This window comes from Solanum pennellii, chromosome 6, assembly GCF_001406875.1.
Source record: "Solanum pennellii chromosome 6, SPENNV200".
NCBI lineage: Eukaryota > Viridiplantae > Streptophyta > Magnoliopsida > Solanales > Solanaceae > Solanum > Solanum pennellii.
In genome coordinates, this window is record NC_028642.1 from 45,914,634 (window position 1) to 45,935,430 (window position 20,797).

General features: G+C 34.1%; 2 protein-coding genes across 5 annotated transcripts; both read right to left on the minus strand.

Moving 5' to 3' along the window:
- Positions 1 to 1,913: 1,913 nt before the first annotated feature.
- On the minus strand, positions 1,914 to 4,923 carry LOC107022672 (peroxisomal membrane protein PMP22). The gene is made up of 7 exons (XM_015223270.2): positions 4,730 to 4,923; positions 4,448 to 4,546; positions 4,209 to 4,310; positions 3,934 to 4,009; positions 2,608 to 2,678; positions 2,412 to 2,497; positions 1,914 to 2,249 (listed from the first exon to the last, which is right to left on the minus strand). The coding sequence occupies exons 1-7, from the start codon at positions 4,799 to 4,801 to the stop codon at positions 2,198 to 2,200; spliced, it is 558 nt and encodes a 185-aa protein (XP_015078756.1). The 5' UTR covers positions 4,802 to 4,923; the 3' UTR covers positions 1,914 to 2,197.
- Positions 4,924 to 6,353: 1,430 nt separating this feature from the next.
- On the minus strand, positions 6,354 to 19,852 carry LOC107023535 (casein kinase 1-like protein 10). 4 transcript variants are annotated; one of them, XM_015224251.2, is made up of 15 exons: positions 19,297 to 19,852; positions 19,172 to 19,212; positions 17,113 to 17,182; positions 16,855 to 17,003; positions 16,684 to 16,779; positions 15,966 to 16,036; positions 12,693 to 12,754; positions 12,541 to 12,604; positions 12,356 to 12,440; positions 12,067 to 12,193; positions 11,867 to 11,940; positions 11,726 to 11,789; positions 7,369 to 7,502; positions 6,912 to 7,221; positions 6,354 to 6,814 (listed from the first exon to the last, which is right to left on the minus strand). In XM_015224251.2, exons 1-14 carry the CDS (start codon positions 19,370 to 19,372, stop codon positions 6,943 to 6,945), a joined length of 1,392 nt encoding a protein of 463 aa, XP_015079737.1. In that variant the 5' UTR covers positions 19,373 to 19,852; the 3' UTR covers positions 6,354 to 6,814; positions 6,912 to 6,942. The 4 variants fall into 4 exon arrangements, with proteins under 4 accessions (XP_015079737.1, XP_015079738.1, XP_015079736.1 ...); XM_015224252.2 differs by having other exon boundaries at positions 6,354 to 7,221; positions 7,369 to 7,463; XM_015224250.2 differs by having other exon boundaries at positions 6,354 to 7,221.
- Positions 19,853 to 20,797: the final 945 nt, after the last annotated feature.

The window sequence follows — 20,797 nt, forward strand, 5'->3', positions numbered from 1 at the left end:
GAGTTTAAAAATAAAAATTTGAAGTTGAAAAAATTATTAAAAAGCAGCATTAATTTTTGGGAAGGGGTGGGGGATTGGGGGAGGGTGGTCAGGGATCGAGTGAAAAAATAAAATTTTGAAATTGAAATTTTTTTATTTTTTTTAAAATTGATGTTTTTCCAAAAAAAAAATGTAATTTGAAATTGGAGGAGAGCTTTGGAAAATGTTTTCCTTAATTTTTGAAGGGAAGTCATTTTCCTCAATTTGGAGAAAAATGAGTTGATTTGGAAAACATTCTCCAAAACTTTTGTCCCAACCAAACATGAGAAAATTGGAAAACATTTTCCAGAAAATGTTTTCCTTCGTACCAAACACACTCATAAAGTATGAGCACTAAAAGTAGATATATTCATTCACTTGCTAGCACAGCTCATGAATAATGTGATTTTTTAAATATTCTTCACCCTTCATGCCATGTGAAATTGCCGTCAACAACTAAAATCATTTAATTCTCGACTCAATTATTTGTTTTATTACTTTATATTTGAAAGTAAAAAAAAAAAAGTTTAGTTTGTGACTTGTGTACTGAAAAGGAATTGAGTAACTAAAATCTGGTTGAAACGTTAATAATTTTGAAAATTCTTAAAAGAAAGAGGGGCCCGGTGGGTTAATTTATTCCAAAGAGAAAGGGTAACTTATCGAATTTTACTAGTTTAGAAATTAATTATTTAAATTTAAACTAATAAGCAAATTACGGATCTTGTCAGATTTTAAACTTTTAATTCATGTATCTGGGCGTCCAGATATGTTCATATACATGGATATCGAATACATGAAGTCAAAATTATATTAGATAAAATTTGTTTCCGTTACAATGAAAGTGAATTCATATGTATTTGATTCTCTCACATATCCTTCTCTCCTATCTCGCTCGATTCTCTCAAATACATGTATCTAGGAATGATTCACATGTATCTGAGAATTTCGCTCACATCTCTAATTTAGTCATTTTCTCACCCACCTCTCTCCCTATTTTAGAGTAACCAATAACAAAAATACATGTACCTAAGTATAACTGACGTAAAATCTAATATAAAATTATTAATTAATGAGATAATATATAATTATTTCAGACTATTAAATAATCGTAACATAAAATATACACATTGTATTTATTGATTTCTTAATGGATGTGATTTTGCTAAGATGATACTCCCTCCGTCCATTATTAATTGTCATACTTTTTATTTTTAGAGTCAAACTTTAAAAATTTTGACTAATATTTTTAGGATATATTTTTTTATCAATGTATAGTACTTTTCGTATAGGTCTAAATATCTAAATTTTTGTAAAAAATTGAATTAATGTAATCTAATTTAACTTTAAACATTGACTTTCAAAAAGCTTAACATGACAAATAAAACTGGACCTATTTGGAACCAAAGAAGTAACTATTTTTCAGTTACTTCGTAAACAATGACTATAATTCAATAGGCCCCTATTTTTGAAGTGGTCTTTAACTTTTGTTCTTCAGAACATTAAATAATAAAAAATGTGAAAAATTACCTCTAAAATTAAAGATATAACTATTAAAAAAAGTTCACAACGCAAGGTTACCTGTGACTATTTTTGCACAAATTTCATAGATGTGCCTTATAGGAGATAACCATAGTAAAAGTTTTGTTGGGCAATGATGAAAAAAAGAACTTTGACATGTTCTAATGACTAGGTCTTTTTGAAAATATCATGCAAGTTTGATTCAAAACAGATAATATCATACTATGTTAAATAGTATCTTTGAACTGACATAGACCAACATCTAATATCAAAGCCAATGGCTGATGAAACGAGTATGAAGATGGTAGAGTGATAGCATATTACTATCTTTACCATGCCGAAGATAGCTTCAATACATGCATACACACAAGTAAATGTTCGTTCATACGAGTAATTTTACTGTATCTCAAAAAATTGATCTATGGATCATGGTAATGTACCACGTGGAACTTAGTTCGAGAGGAAAGATTGTTAGTCATGCAAAAACAACACCCATATTGATAGAACTTGTATTCTTTAATTTTCATACTCAAAGCTCGAATTAATTCATACCGAACTCATGCTGCAATACATATTATACCAAGCAAACAACTTCCACAAGAAACATAATCATTTACCACAGACAAAGGAGAGAAAATGCATATGAACCCTCCATCAGATTCTAAGCCTTCTTATTTGTTATGGATCTTGCCTTCAAGTTCAGAAAAATTGCCCTAAACACAAGTAATATTCACTCTTTTAGTAGAACATATTTTTAGTAGTGATTGAAACAACACGAAAACGAAACTTTGATTGCTAAAAGGTGAGACATGACAAGTAACTAAACTTGGCTCAAATTCACATAACAAAAGCATCGATCATGAACAAATACTCACCAGCATGAAGCAACAAAACTGTGGAATAGAACGCGGAACTGCAGGGGCATGTACTGGTAGTTGATCCAGCCAACAATTGGCCAAAACTGCATAATATCATACTTAAGTTTTAGTTATACTAATTTGGTATGACAAAAAAACAGAATTTCTCTCCACGTTTCTTGTGTAAAAAGATTTAATTATACGATCCTAATACCTTCCATGCAGTGAGTTGAATAGAGGGATAGTCCTTTCGAACCTTGTTTTTGACAAGACCCCATGGCCTTCCTGTTATACAAGAATTAGCGTCGTGTCAGATACCTACATTGTTGACTCTGAATATAATGACAGTTCAAGACTATTAGATTTCCTCTGCAAAAAGAAGTACAAAGGTCAATTGATGGTAATTTGCAGTAGCTTATAGATATTGGAACTGCATCAAAGATATTTCTACAAGATGTCAAAAGAAGTTACTCGAAGGAAGATTGTTGGCTTCCGATAGACTGCATTTCATCTAATTAGTGTCATGTTTGTTAAATAAAGCACAGATATACAAATGGTCATACGAGAAGGAACATAATCTAATTGTGATAACCGTATGTGACAACAGTATAACAAAGAGTGCTTACCATCTCATCTAAAAGCTTAAGCTGTCAGAGAGAGCGGACTTTAATTTACTTAAAAGTATTCTCAACAAAATGCACTAGACGAACACAGCTTACAATCTAAATTTCTTAGCCACTGGCAATTTAACAGAGAAGATCATCAGGAAGACGAGTTTTCCTCCAGCATGTTGTATGACAACTCTCAGGCTAAGAAATGACCTGCACCATATTTGCTATGTCGTCATAGTTTAAACTCTCCATGGTTCTATAGCATTAAGGAAAATAGAGAGATATAATATCGGATTTCGCAGACCATCAGATATTGTCTCATCCTTAATTGGATCAAACCACGTATTAGGATAGGATTTCTACAGCTACCAACAACCAAGTGTTGGAAATCTTACGAAAAATACTCCATCACGAACACTTGCAAGAAATTCTCATAGCTTATATTTCACCAGGTATAAGTGTATACCCTAGGACTCAACAATCCCCTTCTAGTATAAAACTTCGGAGCACATAAACTAACAAAGATTCACAAAACAAAGCCCAAGCACAAGACTATAGGAGGAAGAATATTTGTGTGCATCACTTTTTTCTCACTGCCAAAAAGCAAAAGGTGATAGAGACTATCAATGTCATTAAAAGCTTCGACGGATATAGAAGATGAATGACAATAATGAATAGAAAGATCTGTTATAAACCAAAATGAAGGGCATCTTATTATGAGTAATAAAAGGGTTAATGATAGATTACTATTATGAGTAGAGAGTATCAAATGTTCAAAAAAATGCTATTTTTTCGTTCGTTCTCTGTGCAGAGAAAACTCAATAAGATCTGAAAATGTAATACTAATAGTCTTCTAACAAAACTTTAACAAAACCAAATAGATTGGAATTCAATTACTTAGCATTTGAAGATGAAACGAGTTAACGTACCTTCAACAACCAAGCCATAGTACATCATAAAAAAGAAGTTGTTCCAAGGAGATGTTGTTAACTGTTCCAACAAAACCTGCAAATTCATCAAAAGAGAAACTGTTAAGATTTTAGTTAATTCATATTACTTTTGGCCATTAGACATAACAGTTGCGTACTCTCTATCCTCCTCAGACCTCACTTGTGGGATTACTTAAAGACATATGAGTTGCAACTGCGAAAGATAAAAAACTAGAAAACCAATAAAAAAAAACACACAGTTTTCAGAATCTAACCTTTTGTGCAACAGTTTTATTACCCTTTTTTCCTTGAAATATCACATCCATCAATTTATGAAGAAAATGGCCAAAAGGTCCTGAATATGCAAATCCATACAGCTGCAATTTACATATTAAAAAAAAAAACATAATCAAACAAACAAAACAATTAAATTTAATTAACCTACCAAAAACTATCAATAATCATCAAGATTAGAAAAAAAACATAATACTAATAAAGAAAATTAAACAAATACCATTAGAAGAAGTAATCTTCTGAATTGAAGCCTTTTGATCCCAGAAATCTTCTGGGCAATTACATCACTGCACCCAACTAAAACTCCAGCAGTAATTGCCTAATTAAATTAAAAATACAAAAAAAAATAATTAAAAATTATATGAAATTGAGGGCAGGGAAATTGGATTGGGAAAGGTATTACAATATGGGAAATCGAACTCTCGTAAAAATTAAAAATTAAAAAATTAATTATTCAACCAACTGAATTACTGAGATTCTCGTAAAAAAATTTAAAAACAACCTTGGTTCTTAGAGGATGGAGTTGTAGTGCAATAAGATATTTTTTCCAACTTTGTTTAACAATTTCAGACATGATTTTGATTTTCAAAAAACAACACAGTTGACTGAAATTTAGCCTATATTGCTTATAAGCACTACTCAAATCTTCATATATAGAACTTCTTGATTCTCTATATTTAATTAATTTAATTAATAAATAGTTTTAATTAGTATTAGCACTACTAATTATTATTTATAATTTTGGTTTACCACATTTCGTGGAAACCTCCATATATTTGACTGGAAAATCTAAGACTCAAAAATACTTTTTCTGTTTTTCCTCTTATCTTTTCCATTTTCAGTTTTATTAGGGTTAGTTTGGTTTGAACACAAATTATTTAGAATTACTTATTAGTATATATATTGTTTGGTTTATTATAGTTTAGTTCAAAATATGACTCTATTTGTTATTTTTGGTAAAAAAAAAAAGAAGTGTTCCTTTAATAAATATTTTATTTCTTTTTTTAACATGTTATTTTAATAAAAAAATTACAATCTATTAATAACATCATAGGATAATATTTGGAAAAAAATTTCTGAATAAAATAGGATTTCTTTCCGAAGTGAAGAAGATATACATCCATAAATACCATAATTTTGAAATTTAGGATACAATAATTATAATGTCATAAAATATGAAAAATTATTACATTGCTTCAAATCATAGAATATCTTTAAATATCATCAAAGGAGTTATTGTTTCATATAAAAAAAAGAAGAAGATTACTTTCCACTTTTATCTTTGCTAAAGAGATGTTAAAAGGGAAAAAAAAAAGTTAAAATAATATTTTATTTTAAAAAATAGCAATATGTTTAAAAAAGAAATAATATGTCTATATGAGAAAGAGACATTTTACCCAAAAGTATTAGTAGAGCGTTTTTAAATCAAATTATTAACTAAAAGTATTTTTATTTAATTTTATATAATTTGAGGCATTTTTACCCCTTTCCATAAAAATATAACCGTATTACATGATTTCATAAAAAAAATATTGCTCATCTACAAAATTATACTTTCCATCTTATATTTAATACAAAAAAGGTGTGAGGAACTTTAAGGTGTTTTTGTTATTATCATTATTTTATATTTATCTCTATATTAATTACTAATTTGATAGTATATCTTATTTCAAAATTCGTAACCAACAAAGGCACAAAGTTATACTAAACTTTTATACTATGATTGTCCGACGTACTAAACGATCCTTGTCAATTTTTAAAAAGTATTATAACATCAATGTAAAAGTACACGGTACTTTTTATATTGAAGTAAATTGTGTTAAATTTCATTTGCTCTGTTCAAAGGCAGAGCTATATTGGTGCCATTTACGGGTAATACTTTGCCAAAACCCTGTAAAGTGTTGTTTTATAAACTTATAATTCTAACTCCGTTTCTATTAGCAAAAATAAAATAAATCGCACATTCAATAATTTTTATTGATTACTGAAGGATTGCTTTTATGTGGTCTATAATGCCTGCACAAACAACACTGATCCCTACCTGCTACATTACTAATACATGCATAACTAATCTTTGAGTTACTAGACGTATTTGTATAGCGTTTCTTAGCATATAAATACGAATGTGAACTCAAAAAAAAGTTAAACTTTTGATTGAACTCTGGAAGGTAAATGTTAAAAGACAACAACATATCTTTAAGGTACACCAAAATACATTTTTAACAAGGCTTTTGTGACAGTATATACTAAGCCAGTGATGGATCAGAGTCATTTTCACTCCCTGGCCTGACAAAGAAGTAAGCAATATGGTTTGTAGTTGCAACGGGATAGGAACAAGTTTTCAGGTCACAGATTTAAGGTACACCACACCAAAGAGTTCAATGGTAAGTACTACAACTCACAGCTCCCTGCAATAATGGAACTATCTGCACAAGCACGAACTAGCTGCATACAGACATGGGGAATATCGACTCCAACGGTGATCAAGACAGGTCTCAAATAAACAAGCAAAAAACCTTCTCCCGGTTGTTTGGCTTGCCACAAGGTCGCTGGGAAGAACATAATCAAGAGGGCCAATTTGGCGCTCCTATATAAGGTGAAACCAGTTATGAGAATTTCACATTAGCTGGGGGGAAAATGGCGATGATAAGAATGCTTAAAATGCCATTTTGGAAGTTTGCTACCTTGATGAGGCAGATTTTTAAAACATCAGTCTTATTTCCTTCTCCCTGTGCCAATAGTCAGCAGCTCAAAGCTCCTCAGGGCATGGTCCCTGCTCTCTTTTGCAACAGTAGCACGAGTAACAGACGATGATTTGGCTTCAAATCCAGGTTGATTTTTTTGCGAAGTGGACAGTCGGCCGCTACTTGAACCCAACCGACCAGCACGATTCTCAGTGCGTTCACAAGAGGAGCTTGGTCGGCTGCTTGACATCACAGCCCTCCTTGAGGTGCTGTCGGTGCGAGACACACGACCTCTTTCAGAATCAGCTTGCTGATGGAAAACCCAATTAGCTGTTAGACACTAGTAGAAATTCCACGTAGAACCAAGTGATGAATGCTAATTGAAAAGACAGCTGAAATAATGTGCAGGCCACTGCTGCAATAACAAATACAAAAAGATATCAAGTCCATAGCTCACCACATCTCTGGAGGATGATAGATGCTCTGAAGATCTATGTCTCAAACGGTCCCCCGTAAAACCAGTTCCAGACACATTCTTTCGAGCAAATGCCTCTGCAGCACCAGAAAACTTATCTTTAATATCCTGCCCCACTGCAAAAGATCAGACGAATGTAGAATTAACTTCCAACTATTGTCTGCTATCATGATTCACGAAATTCAACTTATAGAACCAACCCCCTTCCAGTCCCAAAAAAAAGATTGTTCTTTTTTGTTTTACTTGTGCTTCCAGTTATTTATGCTCTCTTCTTTTTTTCATGGGTATAGAGTAGATCAAGAAAAGCCCATAACAAACAATCCCTGTTTTCATCACCTGTTATCTATTCCTTGATCAATAGCACCTTAAGCTCCATAGCATAAAAAGGGGAAAAAGGAAAAACAACTCGCTTATTTAGTCAGTTGTGTTGAGGATGTAATTAAATAATAAAATATGCTCTCTCGAATAGCTTAAGCTTTTAGATGAGATGGTCACACACTTCAATATGGTATTAGAGCAGACAGAGGTCCTGAGATCGAATTTCACTGCCACCCTAGTTAAAATAAATTTCACATGCTTGGCTTATGAAAAAAAAAATCAAGCCCACGTAAGGAGTCGTGCTGAGGATATAATTAAATAATAACACTATGCTCTCACTAAAAGCTTAAGATTTTAGATGAGATAGTCACACACTTTAACAAAGTAGCAATACAGCTCATGTCAATTTGTAGTTTATGGATGACGTTCTAAGTCAGAGGTACAATGGTTTTATTTTTATTTTTTTGATAAAAGTAAGAGGTACAATGGTTAACCAATACGACTTATGAACTCTGCTATATCCTTTAGCAGTTAACCAATTTATAAACATGGATATAGCTCATAAAGAGATTAGGCTTCCTCAAGATTGAAGTCATTGGTAGCGTATTGGCCTATTGAGTAGGAGATTGAAACCATTGATGGGCAATCTCATATCCTCCACTCAAAAAGCTTGTGTAATAGGGAAGCAGTCATCAGGGATGTTTTCCTTATGACTAATGAGATCAAGTCGAGACTAAGGAGCAGAAAACCGGAGACATTATGCAAGCTAGTTGTCAAGAAAGCTAGTAAGCATGTTATCAAATTCTTGTTTTTGCAGCTTCTAGCATCCTGGGAAAAATAGAAACTGAATCTATTAATACATTTTCGTAGTGAGATGTTCCATAATGGTGAACAGAACACTTTGTGATTTCTTTGAATGGAAAGAAGGTAGACATCCTATTGTGCACTCATCTCCCTATTTTTTTATGACAATTCTCAGTTATCTGCTGGAACAGGTAATTGCTACCCCAGTTGATTCTGCTTTGGATAAAGGAAAATATATTGAGATCCATGTTTTCTTATAATGAAAATCCTGCTGGAACAGAGGTTTCTTTATCACATCTCCTCTTCGCGGATGATACTCTGATCTTCTATGACCCACACATGTACTCGTTTATTTCTATTATGTAAATATACCAACACAACTATATCTCAATCCCAACTATTTAGCATCCCTCAAATGGTTTGTTTATCCTATGATGTTTTGTATGGTCAACTTTCACAAAGATAATTTAAGTGCAGAATCAAGCCCACCAGATAGTCTAGATAATTGAGAAAGTTGAAAAAAAGACAGAAAGGATGGAAGAAAGTACCTATCAAAACCAGTTTACGTTACACTTATAAAATTGACAAATCAAACACACCGACATTCTTTATATCTTTCTTTCATATCCCATCATCAATTGGTTAGAGAAACTAGTGAGGAACTTTTACCACGGTGGAACAAGGGATAAGAGATATCACTTGATAGGGTTGGGAGTGATGAATCCAATGGGAGTGGGAGCTTTGGACCATTGGCATTGGAAGATTTACCACATTCAACCAAACTCTCGATTAACGATTATATGGATTAGAAAATAAGGAGGTCACCATAGAGTAAGGTACTTCTCTCTAAAATATTGATGTCATGAATACAAGTTGTTCGAATACATAGGTTTCATGTTGAAACTTGTCACTGGTAATAGGATACGATTTTGGCTAGACATATAGTGAGGAGACATGAACAAAAAGAAGAATCTCCAAAGTATAATCTTTAGAAGTTGACAAACATAGCACAACAATGGAAATGTTTAGGAGAAAAGGAGGACAAGTGTTTCATGAAATTTCTTTTTTTCTAGAGGCTTAGGCTTATTCATGACCCAAATGGGACAAAGCAGCGGGAAAGATGAGAATTATATCAAAATAGATAAGAAGCAAATACTTTTGACGGGCAGTGTTTGCGAAGCGAGAAGCGGAAAAAAGCGACGAGGGCTTGCTTCACAGAAGCGAGAAGCGTGAAGCGAAGCGCGCGCTTTTTTTAAAAAAAGCGACATTTAGTATAAAAATAAAAAAATATTAAATAACTAAATAGAGGTAATATAGTCTTAGATTGAAAGAAATTACTACCCATAGGAGTTCCATATGCCCAAGCCGGATCCCTCTTTTGTGACATCTTGAATGAAAAACTAGAAGTTCACTAAATACTACAAACAAAAAGGAAGTTTCAAAAAATAATAAAAAAAGGCTGCTAGCATACACACTGATCACAAAAAAAAAAAAAAAGCAAAAGAATTGAAAAAAAAACAGAGGAGGCAGCAATCAGTAATTAGAAACAGAGCAGGCAGCAGAGATGAAGAAAAGAAGAGAAGAAGAAGAAAAAACTAGAGTAGTCGAAACTCAGAGAGATGAAGAGATGAAGCACAGGCGAAGATTGTATATTTCAGGAGAAAAGAAACTCATAGAGATGAATTAATAAACATTAGCGCTAAAAGAGATGAACAAAAAGTTACCTGCAGTCGCGGTCGAGGTTGAAGAGAGAGGCAGCCTCAGTTGAGATCGTCGGGAGAGAAAGAAGGGAAAGAAGTATCGTGAAAGAAGAGTCGCGAGGAGAGAAAGAAGGGAAAGAGTCGTGAAAGAAGAGTCGTGAGGAGAGAAGGTTATATTTCAGATTTTTTTTTTAAAACCTAATTTTTTTTAAAAAACCCTAATTGTCGCTTTTTTTTATAAAAAGCGCGCTTTATTGCGCTTTTGTCTTAGGGTCGCTTCTCGCTTCTTCATCTGAAGCGAGAGCTTTTTTCAGATCGCCTCGCCTCAAGATAAAAAAGCGCACAAGGGTCGCCTCGCTTTGAAGCGCGCTTTTCACAACACTGTTGACGGGTAAATCATACTACAATCGCTTGCTCAATGGATATGACCAAAAGGCCTTTAAGAAAATCAATATGACTAAGACAATCAAGAACTTTCTGCACCTGATGCAATGTGAGATATAATCCTTAGAACGGACAAATTGAGAAGGAGATGTAACATAACGAACTGGTGTTGGGCGTCTATCACTTCTTCTTTTATTGAGAAAGCTATCACCCATTAGTGATTACTACACTGCAATTTTGCAGTAAATCTACAGACCTTAGAATACTCTTTGTTTAAGATAACCTAGGTACCACTAAAACAGTGTGGTGGATGATATGGTTCTGGAGGTTGGAAAAGCTCGATGCCAAAAGGAAGAAGATCCAGAAGACAACTGCTCTTTAAACGGTTCAGACAACTTGATGAGAGAGAAAATAGAGAATGTCTGGAGTACAGGACAAAACCTGCATGGAAAGTAACAGTAAACTTATTCGTTTGTATTTTATCTAATGAAAATATTCCATTTTGTGTTAATAGTTGGATTGGATATTTTTTGGGGAAATTGATATTTAAAGGTGACAACATTATCTTAGTGTGATACTCAATGAAAGGAATTTGATTCAAACGCAATATATAACGAGCCTATCTTCGGTTAACTGGTTAAGATATATATATCAAATCAAATTTTGTCCCAGTTTTGCTGAGGTAGAACCTACTTTCAACTTTACAAAACCATAAATGAACGAAATTTTATTTGATGGATTTCATCAAGCTAATAGAAGCTGGAACAGACCCATTGTGCTTATCTATAGGAATCTATGCATGTGAGCATGGGACAGAGCATTCATCCTCCAAGATTAAGGAAAATGCTCTGAGTTATAGCAAATGTGCATGCTTGAGCAATGCACCCCACTCTTTCCCTCTCTGCATGCACATCCAAGCTTGCCTGTGGTATCAAGCAAGCCCCGGAGAACCACTAATTATTAAATTGACATTGTACTGCTGCAACCAGTTATGGCTTATTTCTCAAAAAAGCTTAAATATAGACTGGATATGAAGGAAAACCACCAAGACCGCAAAGTTGAATGAATATCATATATAAGCAGCTCAAGCAGCTTGCAACTTAAAGCTCTGTCCCTCTAGGGAAGAGGAATACCTGGGGGCTTCTCCGCTCTTTCAACAGATGGTCCTGGATTCAAAGGTAATCTCCCAATTGGTTGCTGGAAAAAGACATCAAATGTTAGAAAATTGCCTCTTAGGGAGGCTGAAATCAAGTCAGCAGATTAACAAGACAGACCCGTCCTCTTGAACTGGAGCTAATTTGTGGATACTTCAATGTCGTCCAGTCAAACACATAGTCAAATTGATAACCTGCCACAAGTACACCAACTTTTTTATTGAAAAAGGTGATGGAAATTAATATTACTAAAAAGGACACAGAAGTAGCAACCTAGAAGAATAGCAGAAACAGCTAGCATCACCGCATAGAAAGTGTACCTTCTCTAATGAAAAGGTCACGGAAAAGCCTCTTCAGGTACGAGTAATCTGGCTTGTCATCAAACCGCAAAGATCGGCAGTAATGAAAATATGATGTGAATTCTGATTGATAGGATTTGCAAAGTACCTGTTAATAGTCAATAGAAACCCATTGAACTAGGTTGCTTATGCAATTTGACGCATACACAGTGCAAATTTAGCGCCGCAGAACTTTCCTCTAAATCAGACTTTCAAGATCTCATATAAAGAATTTCTCATGAACATAACGTACAAAAACAAAGTAATGCACCTCTATAGGTGTAAGCATCTTCTTCTCGCTGATCTTGTCATATTTCTGCTTTTTGGTGCCAGCTCTCAGACCTTGCCATGGAAGACTGGTATGGGCAGCAAATGCTTAGGCGCAGAAGAGAAGTAATTTATATCAAGAAAAAAAAGAAAAGGAACCAAGAATCAACTAAAACTCTAGGTCTCAACCTTCCCCTCAGAAAATACATTAGCACGTAGCCAAGAGACTCTAGATCATCTCTTCTGCTTTGTTCTACATTCAAGCAATAGAAAGGAAGTCAAACTATATACAAACCAAGAAAATATGAATAGATGCTGAAAATAATTTCATCTATACTTACCAACTCCAAGATGGGTGTTAACACTTGCATAACGAGCTGTGCCTGTGAGGTTTTTGTTTTCCCTGAATATGAAAAGACATAGTTCATTCAACCAATCATAATTAACCACAGTCATCCAACCAATCCCCATCTAAAGGGGAAAAGACAAGATCTAAGAAAGAAGCATCATAAAGAAGAAATGTCAAAGCTTAAAAGTTCCAACTTCATTTAATGGGATATCCACCGTTTAAGATCGGAACTTTGTGTAACCAAAAATGCCAAAAAGAAAAAAGGATTTATGAGCAGCTTCCAAGCAGGAAGAGGGGTACTTCACTATTTTTCATTTCTTAGGAACATAAACTCCATAGTCCACATGTAATGAAAATCTCAAAAGTATCAACATGACAGTCAGTTAAGATCCCCAAGGGATAGCTTTGACTGATCAAACTAGTTTCTGCAAAATGGGATTTTTAGAGCAATTTTTTGTTTCTTAAATGACTATGCACAAAAGAGAAAATATTTATGTCTCATACATAAGACTACTCTTCTTGTACTCAGGAATGGTTGCCCAACTCACAGTTGATTGTGTCTGAACATTTTCTTGTTTCATCAGCCGATGCATGACATAAGACTGCCCGAAAAATGATATGTCACCAAGTAATTTTTTCTTCAATAGAATGCAGTGACTATTTATTAATCGTTTATCACTAAAAGCGCATCTCTGTTTAAATGTCCATGTCTTGTCCTACGTGATTTATGTGGGTACCATCTCAGTGACATTAATGGTAACAAAGGATCCACTGAGAAATTAATTTCAAAGGTAAGAAGCTTATCGGGAACAAATTTTCAACAGCATTCATATAGGACACAACTTGCAGCAAGGTTTCCAGTATCAACAAGGGGGAAATGATAAATATTGTTTGCACAACTTTGTCAAAAGAAAAATATTGTTTGCACAAGAAATTACTTCAAATGCCTCTCATTCTCAGCCTGGCACGTACTTAGGAAAACTCAATGCACTCTTTGGAGCGCTAACATTGGAAAAAGCCTTGCAGCTTGGTATGGTTACAGCTAAATCATTTTTTCAGAATTCACTCTCTTTGACAAGATTTATAGCTGCTACACTAATACATGTGATACATAAGATACACACACATATTAACAGCCACCAATCACCTCTTAAACAAAATCAACCAATTCAGTTATGCCCACCCCTACTACTACTTAGAAAGGATGAAAATAAACCTCACGAAGCTTCATTCAATAGCCACAGATAAAATTGAGGCAATATATAAATAGTATGTCTATGGTGATAAGTCTTAGAATGCGAGTTTGATGCCACCTCTCATTTCTAGCACTTAGACTCAGAACCACCTTTGACTCTTTTTCATCCAAGTATTACCCTAATAAAAGGGATGCCACAACTGATAATTTATAAGGACGTGATGACAAAATAGCACCATTTTTGTACAAGTGAAAGATGCTTTTAGGGGTCATTTGATTTGTGAACAAGTTATACTGGAATTAGTGTGGGGATTACAAAATGGGAATTAAATAATGATAAGGACATGATAACAAAATAGCACCATTTTGTATAAGCGATAGATGCTTTTAGGGGTTATTTGGTTTGTGAACAAGTTATACCGGATTATCATGTGGGGATTATAATATGGAATTAAATAATGATATGATTATTTAGTGGATGTACTTTTATTGCCAGAATGTTTGGTTATTCGAACAAAGAATGAGATATACAGGGTAAATTTAAACCATGATTTCACATAAGATTAACTTGGATAAACTTTTATTTTCAAGTTTAACCTTCATTTTCTTAAAAGAGTCCATTTGGCTTAGCTGGACTTAAGTGTCTTTTAAGTACCAAGTGTTGAAAAAATATTTTGAGTGCTGGAGTTGATTTTATAAATATGCACTTATTTGTTTGGATAGAAGTATTAAAACTGAAAATAAGATGTTAATGTGTGAGGTTAAAAAGTGTTTTCCCTGTTAAAATGACTGAGATAACCTTAATCATGTTAAGTTTATAAAGGAGTAGATTGCTATAAGAATTATAATTCTAAGCTGATTCACATACAAATTAATTTGTCTCATTCCGTTTTGAATTCTACATTAATCGATAATACTATTTTTAATAAATAAAAATTATTTATTAAATAACATACAATAATTAGATTTTATATTATCCTAATATTAATCTTAAAAGCTTCCATCTTGCCAATCCAAAGCAACACACTACAAAAAGAAAAGAACTTAAGAAGTTCCTTTTAACTTGAGGAATGAAGATTAAGGATAGCTAATAAAACAATATCCACATCATTTCAAGATGCGAGATCAAATTTTGGCTAGCCCCATTGTTCCTATTTGGATGACTTTCGTGATTACTATGACAGAATGCACCACTTATGTCATATAGGCATCTCACTGCAGACTCATTTGTTCTAGCATCAGACTACATTTCAGACTGGAAATTGACATACAGGTCGCTCTAGGAAACCTCGGTCAAGTTGTAGCACTTACAAGAAATTGAGTCGTACCCGTGATGTGTAATATTCTCCACATGGTATCAAAGTTAGGTCCATCTCAATTCAATGTTCAACGATGTTGGGCACCCTTATTATATTGTCCACACTTCAGTTAACTATGTCCAGATGTGCAGGGGAGTGTAGAAGTCTCACATCAGTAAAAGGATAGATAATTGGTCTCCATTATATGATCTTAGGTAATCCTCCCTCGTGAGCTAGCTTTTGGGAATGAGTATAACATAATTTACTATTGTAGGAATCCTGGCTATACAAGCGTTGCTAAATTTCATCTTGGCATTTAAAAAAAGTCAATACTTGAGAAGCTAATAGTTGGTCTAAAAATCAACAAGTAGGTCCTCCATTCCTTGCTAAATATAGATTTTAACCTATAAATAGAATGTTACCCATTTCTCTATTAACTTATAAAAGACAAATGCTCCATACAGAGTTACCAAACAGGTTTTTAAATATCCCCCGAGCAGATATGTTATTCCTATGGAACTCTCCAAATGAAAAATACCAAATACTGAAGCAGGATTATAAAATCAAATGTTCTCTACTCCAAAACGTCCAAAATGAAGCGGCAGAAAGAATATACTACAAAAAAAGATTCAAAGCATGTCTCTTTGTTATCAGGTAATCATTTTCAATACCAAATACGTTTGTTTTATTGTCCAAAGACCTAATCATTGTAGAAGGAAAAATCCACTTTAGTTGCATATCAATTCTTTAAGGACAAAAACATATATTATACCTGTAGGGTATGTGCTTATGTGTATGAAGATCTCTGTACTTCTTGGCAAGACCATAGTCAATAGCATATACCTGTTATAGCACGATGAGGAAAATGAAAAACAAACACTCGTTAAGCTACACAAGATTTCTATAATAAGATGCTTATGCTCTAAAAGGAATGGATACAGAAAAAGAATAAGAGGGAAAGAGAAGTTCAGCTATATACTTCTAAGTTCTAAGCAATCAGTGAAGTTTCAAAGGGCTCGAAAGATTAGCCTCGGTAAAAACTAAAGGATAACAACATAAACATTGAAGAAAAAAGAAGAAACGCAAGATTGCTATTAAAATGCCACAGAAGCCATCATTAGTTCTGTCGACAAGCACATACTCATAATGCAACTTCAAACAGAAGAATGTAATTTTTCAACTGATGATCACAAAAATTGTGTCAAACGTAAGAGAGCAGCAAAAATGTTACTCCTCCATCCCAAATTAAACATTTCTAGTTTAAGTAAAACACAAAGCAAAAATATGTTTAACTCCATTTTTTTTTATAAGTAAATAAGTTTAGCTCCACTGATGCTGAAGAAAGCTGTACAGACTGAATGAAATTCCCTAAACCTAAGATTATCAACTTGTCTGAATCCTCGGCAGGTAAACATGGACATACTCACATAGTCAGAAAGAACATCATAAAGAGCATACTTGATTAGCTTTTTTTTTGGTAAGTAGCATACCTGATTAGCTTTACGCCCTAAACCCATTAAGAAGTTATCAGGCTTAATATCACGGTGAAGAAATCCTCTTGAATGCATATATTCAACCCTATTAATCTGCATATAAATTATAATGAGCCTTGGACAAGCTAGCCACAACAATCATACAAGTGATTAATTTATATTACTGACCAACTGATCTGCCAGCATTAGGACTGTTTTCAATGTGAACTTCCTATTGCAATAGTTAAACAAGTCTTCCAAACTTGGCCCAAGAAGATCAATAACCATGGCACTGTATTCACCTTCAACTCCAAACCATTTGAGGTGGGGAATTCCCGCTTAAAAGCAAAAAAAAGAATAACAATACCAAGCCATATCAGTTTAAGTTAAGAAAAAGAAAAAAAATCACCAGTAATGAAAAGTGAAATGGCAGAAGCAATTACTCACTTCCTCCTTGTAGAAGCATATACAGCTTTGATTCATAATGAAGCTGAGGGTGCTTCGTCTTAACTGGTTCCTGGGAAGCAATAAATTAGATTCTGGAAATAGTAATGCTCACATCAAAGAATCAAACCCCAAAACTAAACATACTATTTGAAACACACAACTACAAAAATTGAAACAGAAAGCATTTGTGAGAAACTTTTATTGAGACTGGTAATGACTATAAATATACACTGATAGTATATAAAAAAGTTGCAGCATAAAAGTGCAAAAAGACTTTACAGAACCCAACCAAGCTTAGGCTACTGCTTCAGAAGGACCCTAACATAACATCTAGTGATTCGGCCTCCTCAGCATATCTTTCATTACACCAAAAATAAAACCAAAAAAAAAATACATATAGTCTTGATTGTCTGCACAGAATTGTATTTGTCTTTGGTGGTCAGAATAGCTTTGGTGGAGTGTTTAATTGCGAAGCGAGCCTGAGATGGTTTGGGCATGTGAGAAGGAGATGCATGGATGCCCTGGTGCGGAGGTGTGAGACATTAGCATTGGATGCTTTCAGGATCGATAGACCGAAGAAGTATGGAGAGAAGTGATTAGACAGCACATGACGCACAGTTTCACCTTGTCGAGGACATGATCTTAGAAAGGAGTAGGTGGGGTACACGGATTAAGATAAATTGTTAGTAGGTAGTAGTGCATTGTCTTGTTATTCGTCCATATTAGCAGGTGTAATATTGCTCTTGTCCTCGATTTATTTACTATTTGTTATTTCTTGTGCCTCAACCTAAGTTGCTCAGACTCTTCACTTTCGATGTCGCACCCGCGTCTACACGACGTGGGTGTGCATGTGGGATCCGTACCCGATTTGGTCAACCGGTTTGGGATACTCTGACCAAATTCGAGGGAGAAATTTGGACAAATTTAATGATTTATGCAATCAAAACTTTCCTTCTATATATATTCCTTTTTATATATAGAAGGAAATTGATGAAAATGGAAAACCTTGTATATATAAATTTCTATTGTCACTCCCCTACCTTTGATCTCCCTCCAAGATTCTCCTCTTGATCATTATTTTCTCCTAAGTTCTAAACATAATATCTCATAATTTAGGTTTTACAACTATATTTTTAGCCAAATCCCTGCACTCGTATCCACACATGGATTCGTATCCCCGAATCTTAAAATTTAGGTCATAGAGGAATCTTAAAATTTAGGTCATAGAAGATCCAATCTTTGGATCCGCATCCATATCGGACACCCGAACCATAGTTCGAGCAACTTAGGCCTCAAAGATTGTATCGTTCAGTTGTAGTTTCCTTTCTATTATTTTTGTTATTATTTCTTGTATTTTCATTACTTCCTTTTTCGGACTATTTTGCTTGAGTTGAGGGTCTATGAAAAATAATTTATCTACCTATGAGGAGGGGGGGGGTGCACTCGACCCTTCCGCTTTGTGTGACTACACTGGATATGTTGTTATTGTAATTGTATTTGTCTTCGAAAGCTCTATAGTTCCTCTTCTTCCAAATAGCCCACCATATACAAGCAAAGCATTTGTGAGAAACTTAACCATTGACAATAGAAGAATATATGTGATAATACATTATACTGAGGTGCCTCCCCAACCCATATACTTATTTCAATTAAGAATAACTTTAAAAAAAATTTGATAACCGAGATATCGGTCCTTTTGTGACCCCCCGCCCTTTGGACCAATCACAACTTTCTAAACTCGGTAGATAATGGGCCCGGCTTCTCTACTATTCCCCACTTAAATACCGGGTTCCGCTTTGCATGGTGTGGGGCTTGAACCTGCGACCTAAGTCACAAATCCTCCACCCTTTGCCAGTCGAGCTAGGCCTTACTCAATAGTCAGAACCAATATATTAACCATTTCCAGTAATCATCTCTAACATATAACTGGACCCAACTAGTTTGAAATTAAGTCTTGATTGGGGATATATATATTCCTTATCTAGTTTTTAAAAAATCATCTTTTACACCATCATTACATATAGAATCTTCCAAGTTGTTAGCTAAAAAAAAAACTCACCAGCTTGACAGCAACTTCTTCTCCACTTTGAATATTCACACCTGATGATGACAGAAAAAAGGTAAATACAAACCTAAACACACACAGATTATTATACATGAATAGCAATCGAAAATTGGGATTACCTAAATAAAGCTCCCCAAAAGATCCACTGCCGATCTTCCGACCCAGCTTATACTTACCACCAATTACAGAATCCATACTTAAATTCCTAACAACAAATTACCCCTTCATCAATTATACAATGCGAAAAGTAATCACAGATCCGGTAAAATCTAATTATCACCCAAAAATGCCTCTTTTTGGATGGAAAAGTTGTTCAAGAACTCTATACATACTTGCAAACACGTATTTTCTGATTAAAAAATTAAGAGAATAATTTAACCAAAAAGACAAAAAGGAATCTGGAGAGGATAAGGTGAATATAGAAATGTTAGTGGGTTTTGCTGTAGGTGAAAACTTGAGATGCCAAGAAAATGGTGGAAATGAAGAAAGAGCCAAGTGGAGATGAGAGAGAAAGAAGAGAGAGAATGTGAATTGATTCTTTAAGACAAGAAGAGATTTTTGGGTAAGAAGAAAAGAGGAGGAAGAAGAAGAAGAAGAAGAACAAAGGGAAGAGAGGAGATGACGTTGAGTTGAGATGCGGGGTAGTATGGTCATTTAGCCATAGGGTTTTATTACGCTTGTGAATCACCAAATCATTTTTTTTTATTTGGTTATAAAAATTAGGACATAAATTAATTATATGCAGATATATTTAGTTGATTCAATTTTTTTAAAAAAATAAGTTATTATGAAAATGAACTTCTTGTTGTAAAGAAAGCTCAGAATGTAAGAAGAAAAAGACAAGAAGTATAAGGTAGAGGAGAGAATTTTCTTATTCAAGTGTGTCACACAATGGTGAATGATATCTCTATTTATAGTGTTGAGATATCATAGTCAAAGGTCACCTTGGAATTATACATAGTTATCATCAAGGTTCATATAACTTTGAAATCTTATCACATTGGAAACACTAATACATGAATCCAATTAATTGTTGGATAACTCTAATGGATCATCCACATATACACGGATTTACAACACTCCCCCTTGGATATCCATAGATTATGTGCCTCGTTAAAACCTTACTGAGAAAAACCCAGTGGGAAAAAGCCTAGTGAAGGAAAAAGAGTATACATATCTCATAATACGCGTTGAATGTTGCCTCGTTAAAAACCTTACCAGGAAAACCCAACTTGGGACAAAATCATAGTTAAGGAAAAGAGTACAACGCGTACTTCGCTCCCCCGATGAAAACTTTACTTGATATCTCGGAGACGGCGCATTCCAATCTTGTATCTCAACTTCTCAAACGTTGATGTTGGCAATGCCTTAGTGAATAAATCAGCAAGATTATCACTTGAACGAATTTGTTGAACTTCTATCTCACCATTTTGTTGAAGATCATGTGTGAAAAAGAACTTTGGTGAGATATGCTTTGTCCGGTCTCCTTTGATGTATCCTCCTTTCAATTGAGCTATACATGCAGCATTATCTTCGTACATTGTGGTTGGTATATTCTTTTTCAAAGAAAAACCACACATTTCCTGAATATGATGGGTCATTGATCTCAACCAGACGCAC

What these genes read in the sequence shown, in the direction of transcription:
- LOC107022672 (XM_015223270.2), bottom strand. Translation starts at nt 4,801, where the DNA reads ATGTCTGAAATTGTTAAACAAAGTTGGAAAAAATATCTTATTGCACTA. An exon ending in TCCATCCTCTAAGAACCAAG is followed by an intron (nt 4,547 to 4,729) that starts GTTGTTTTTAAA and finishes TAATTTAATTAG; the next exon opens with GCAATTACTGCTGGAGTTTT. An exon ending in GAAGATTACTTCTTCTAATG is followed by an intron (nt 4,311 to 4,447) that starts GTATTTGTTTAA and finishes TGTAAATTGCAG; the next exon opens with CTGTATGGATTTGCATATTC.
- LOC107023535 (XM_015224251.2), bottom strand. Translation starts at nt 19,372, where the DNA reads ATGGATTCTGTAATTGGTGGTAAGTATAAGCTGGGTCGGAAGATCGGC. An exon ending in TAACACCCATCTTGGAGTTG is followed by an intron (nt 12,605 to 12,692) that starts GTAAGTATAGAT and finishes GCTTGAATGTAG; the next exon opens with AACAAAGCAGAAGAGATGAT. An exon ending in AGATGCTTACACCTATAGAG is followed by an intron (nt 12,194 to 12,355) that starts GTGCATTACTTT and finishes GACTATTAACAG; the next exon opens with GTACTTTGCAAATCCTATCA.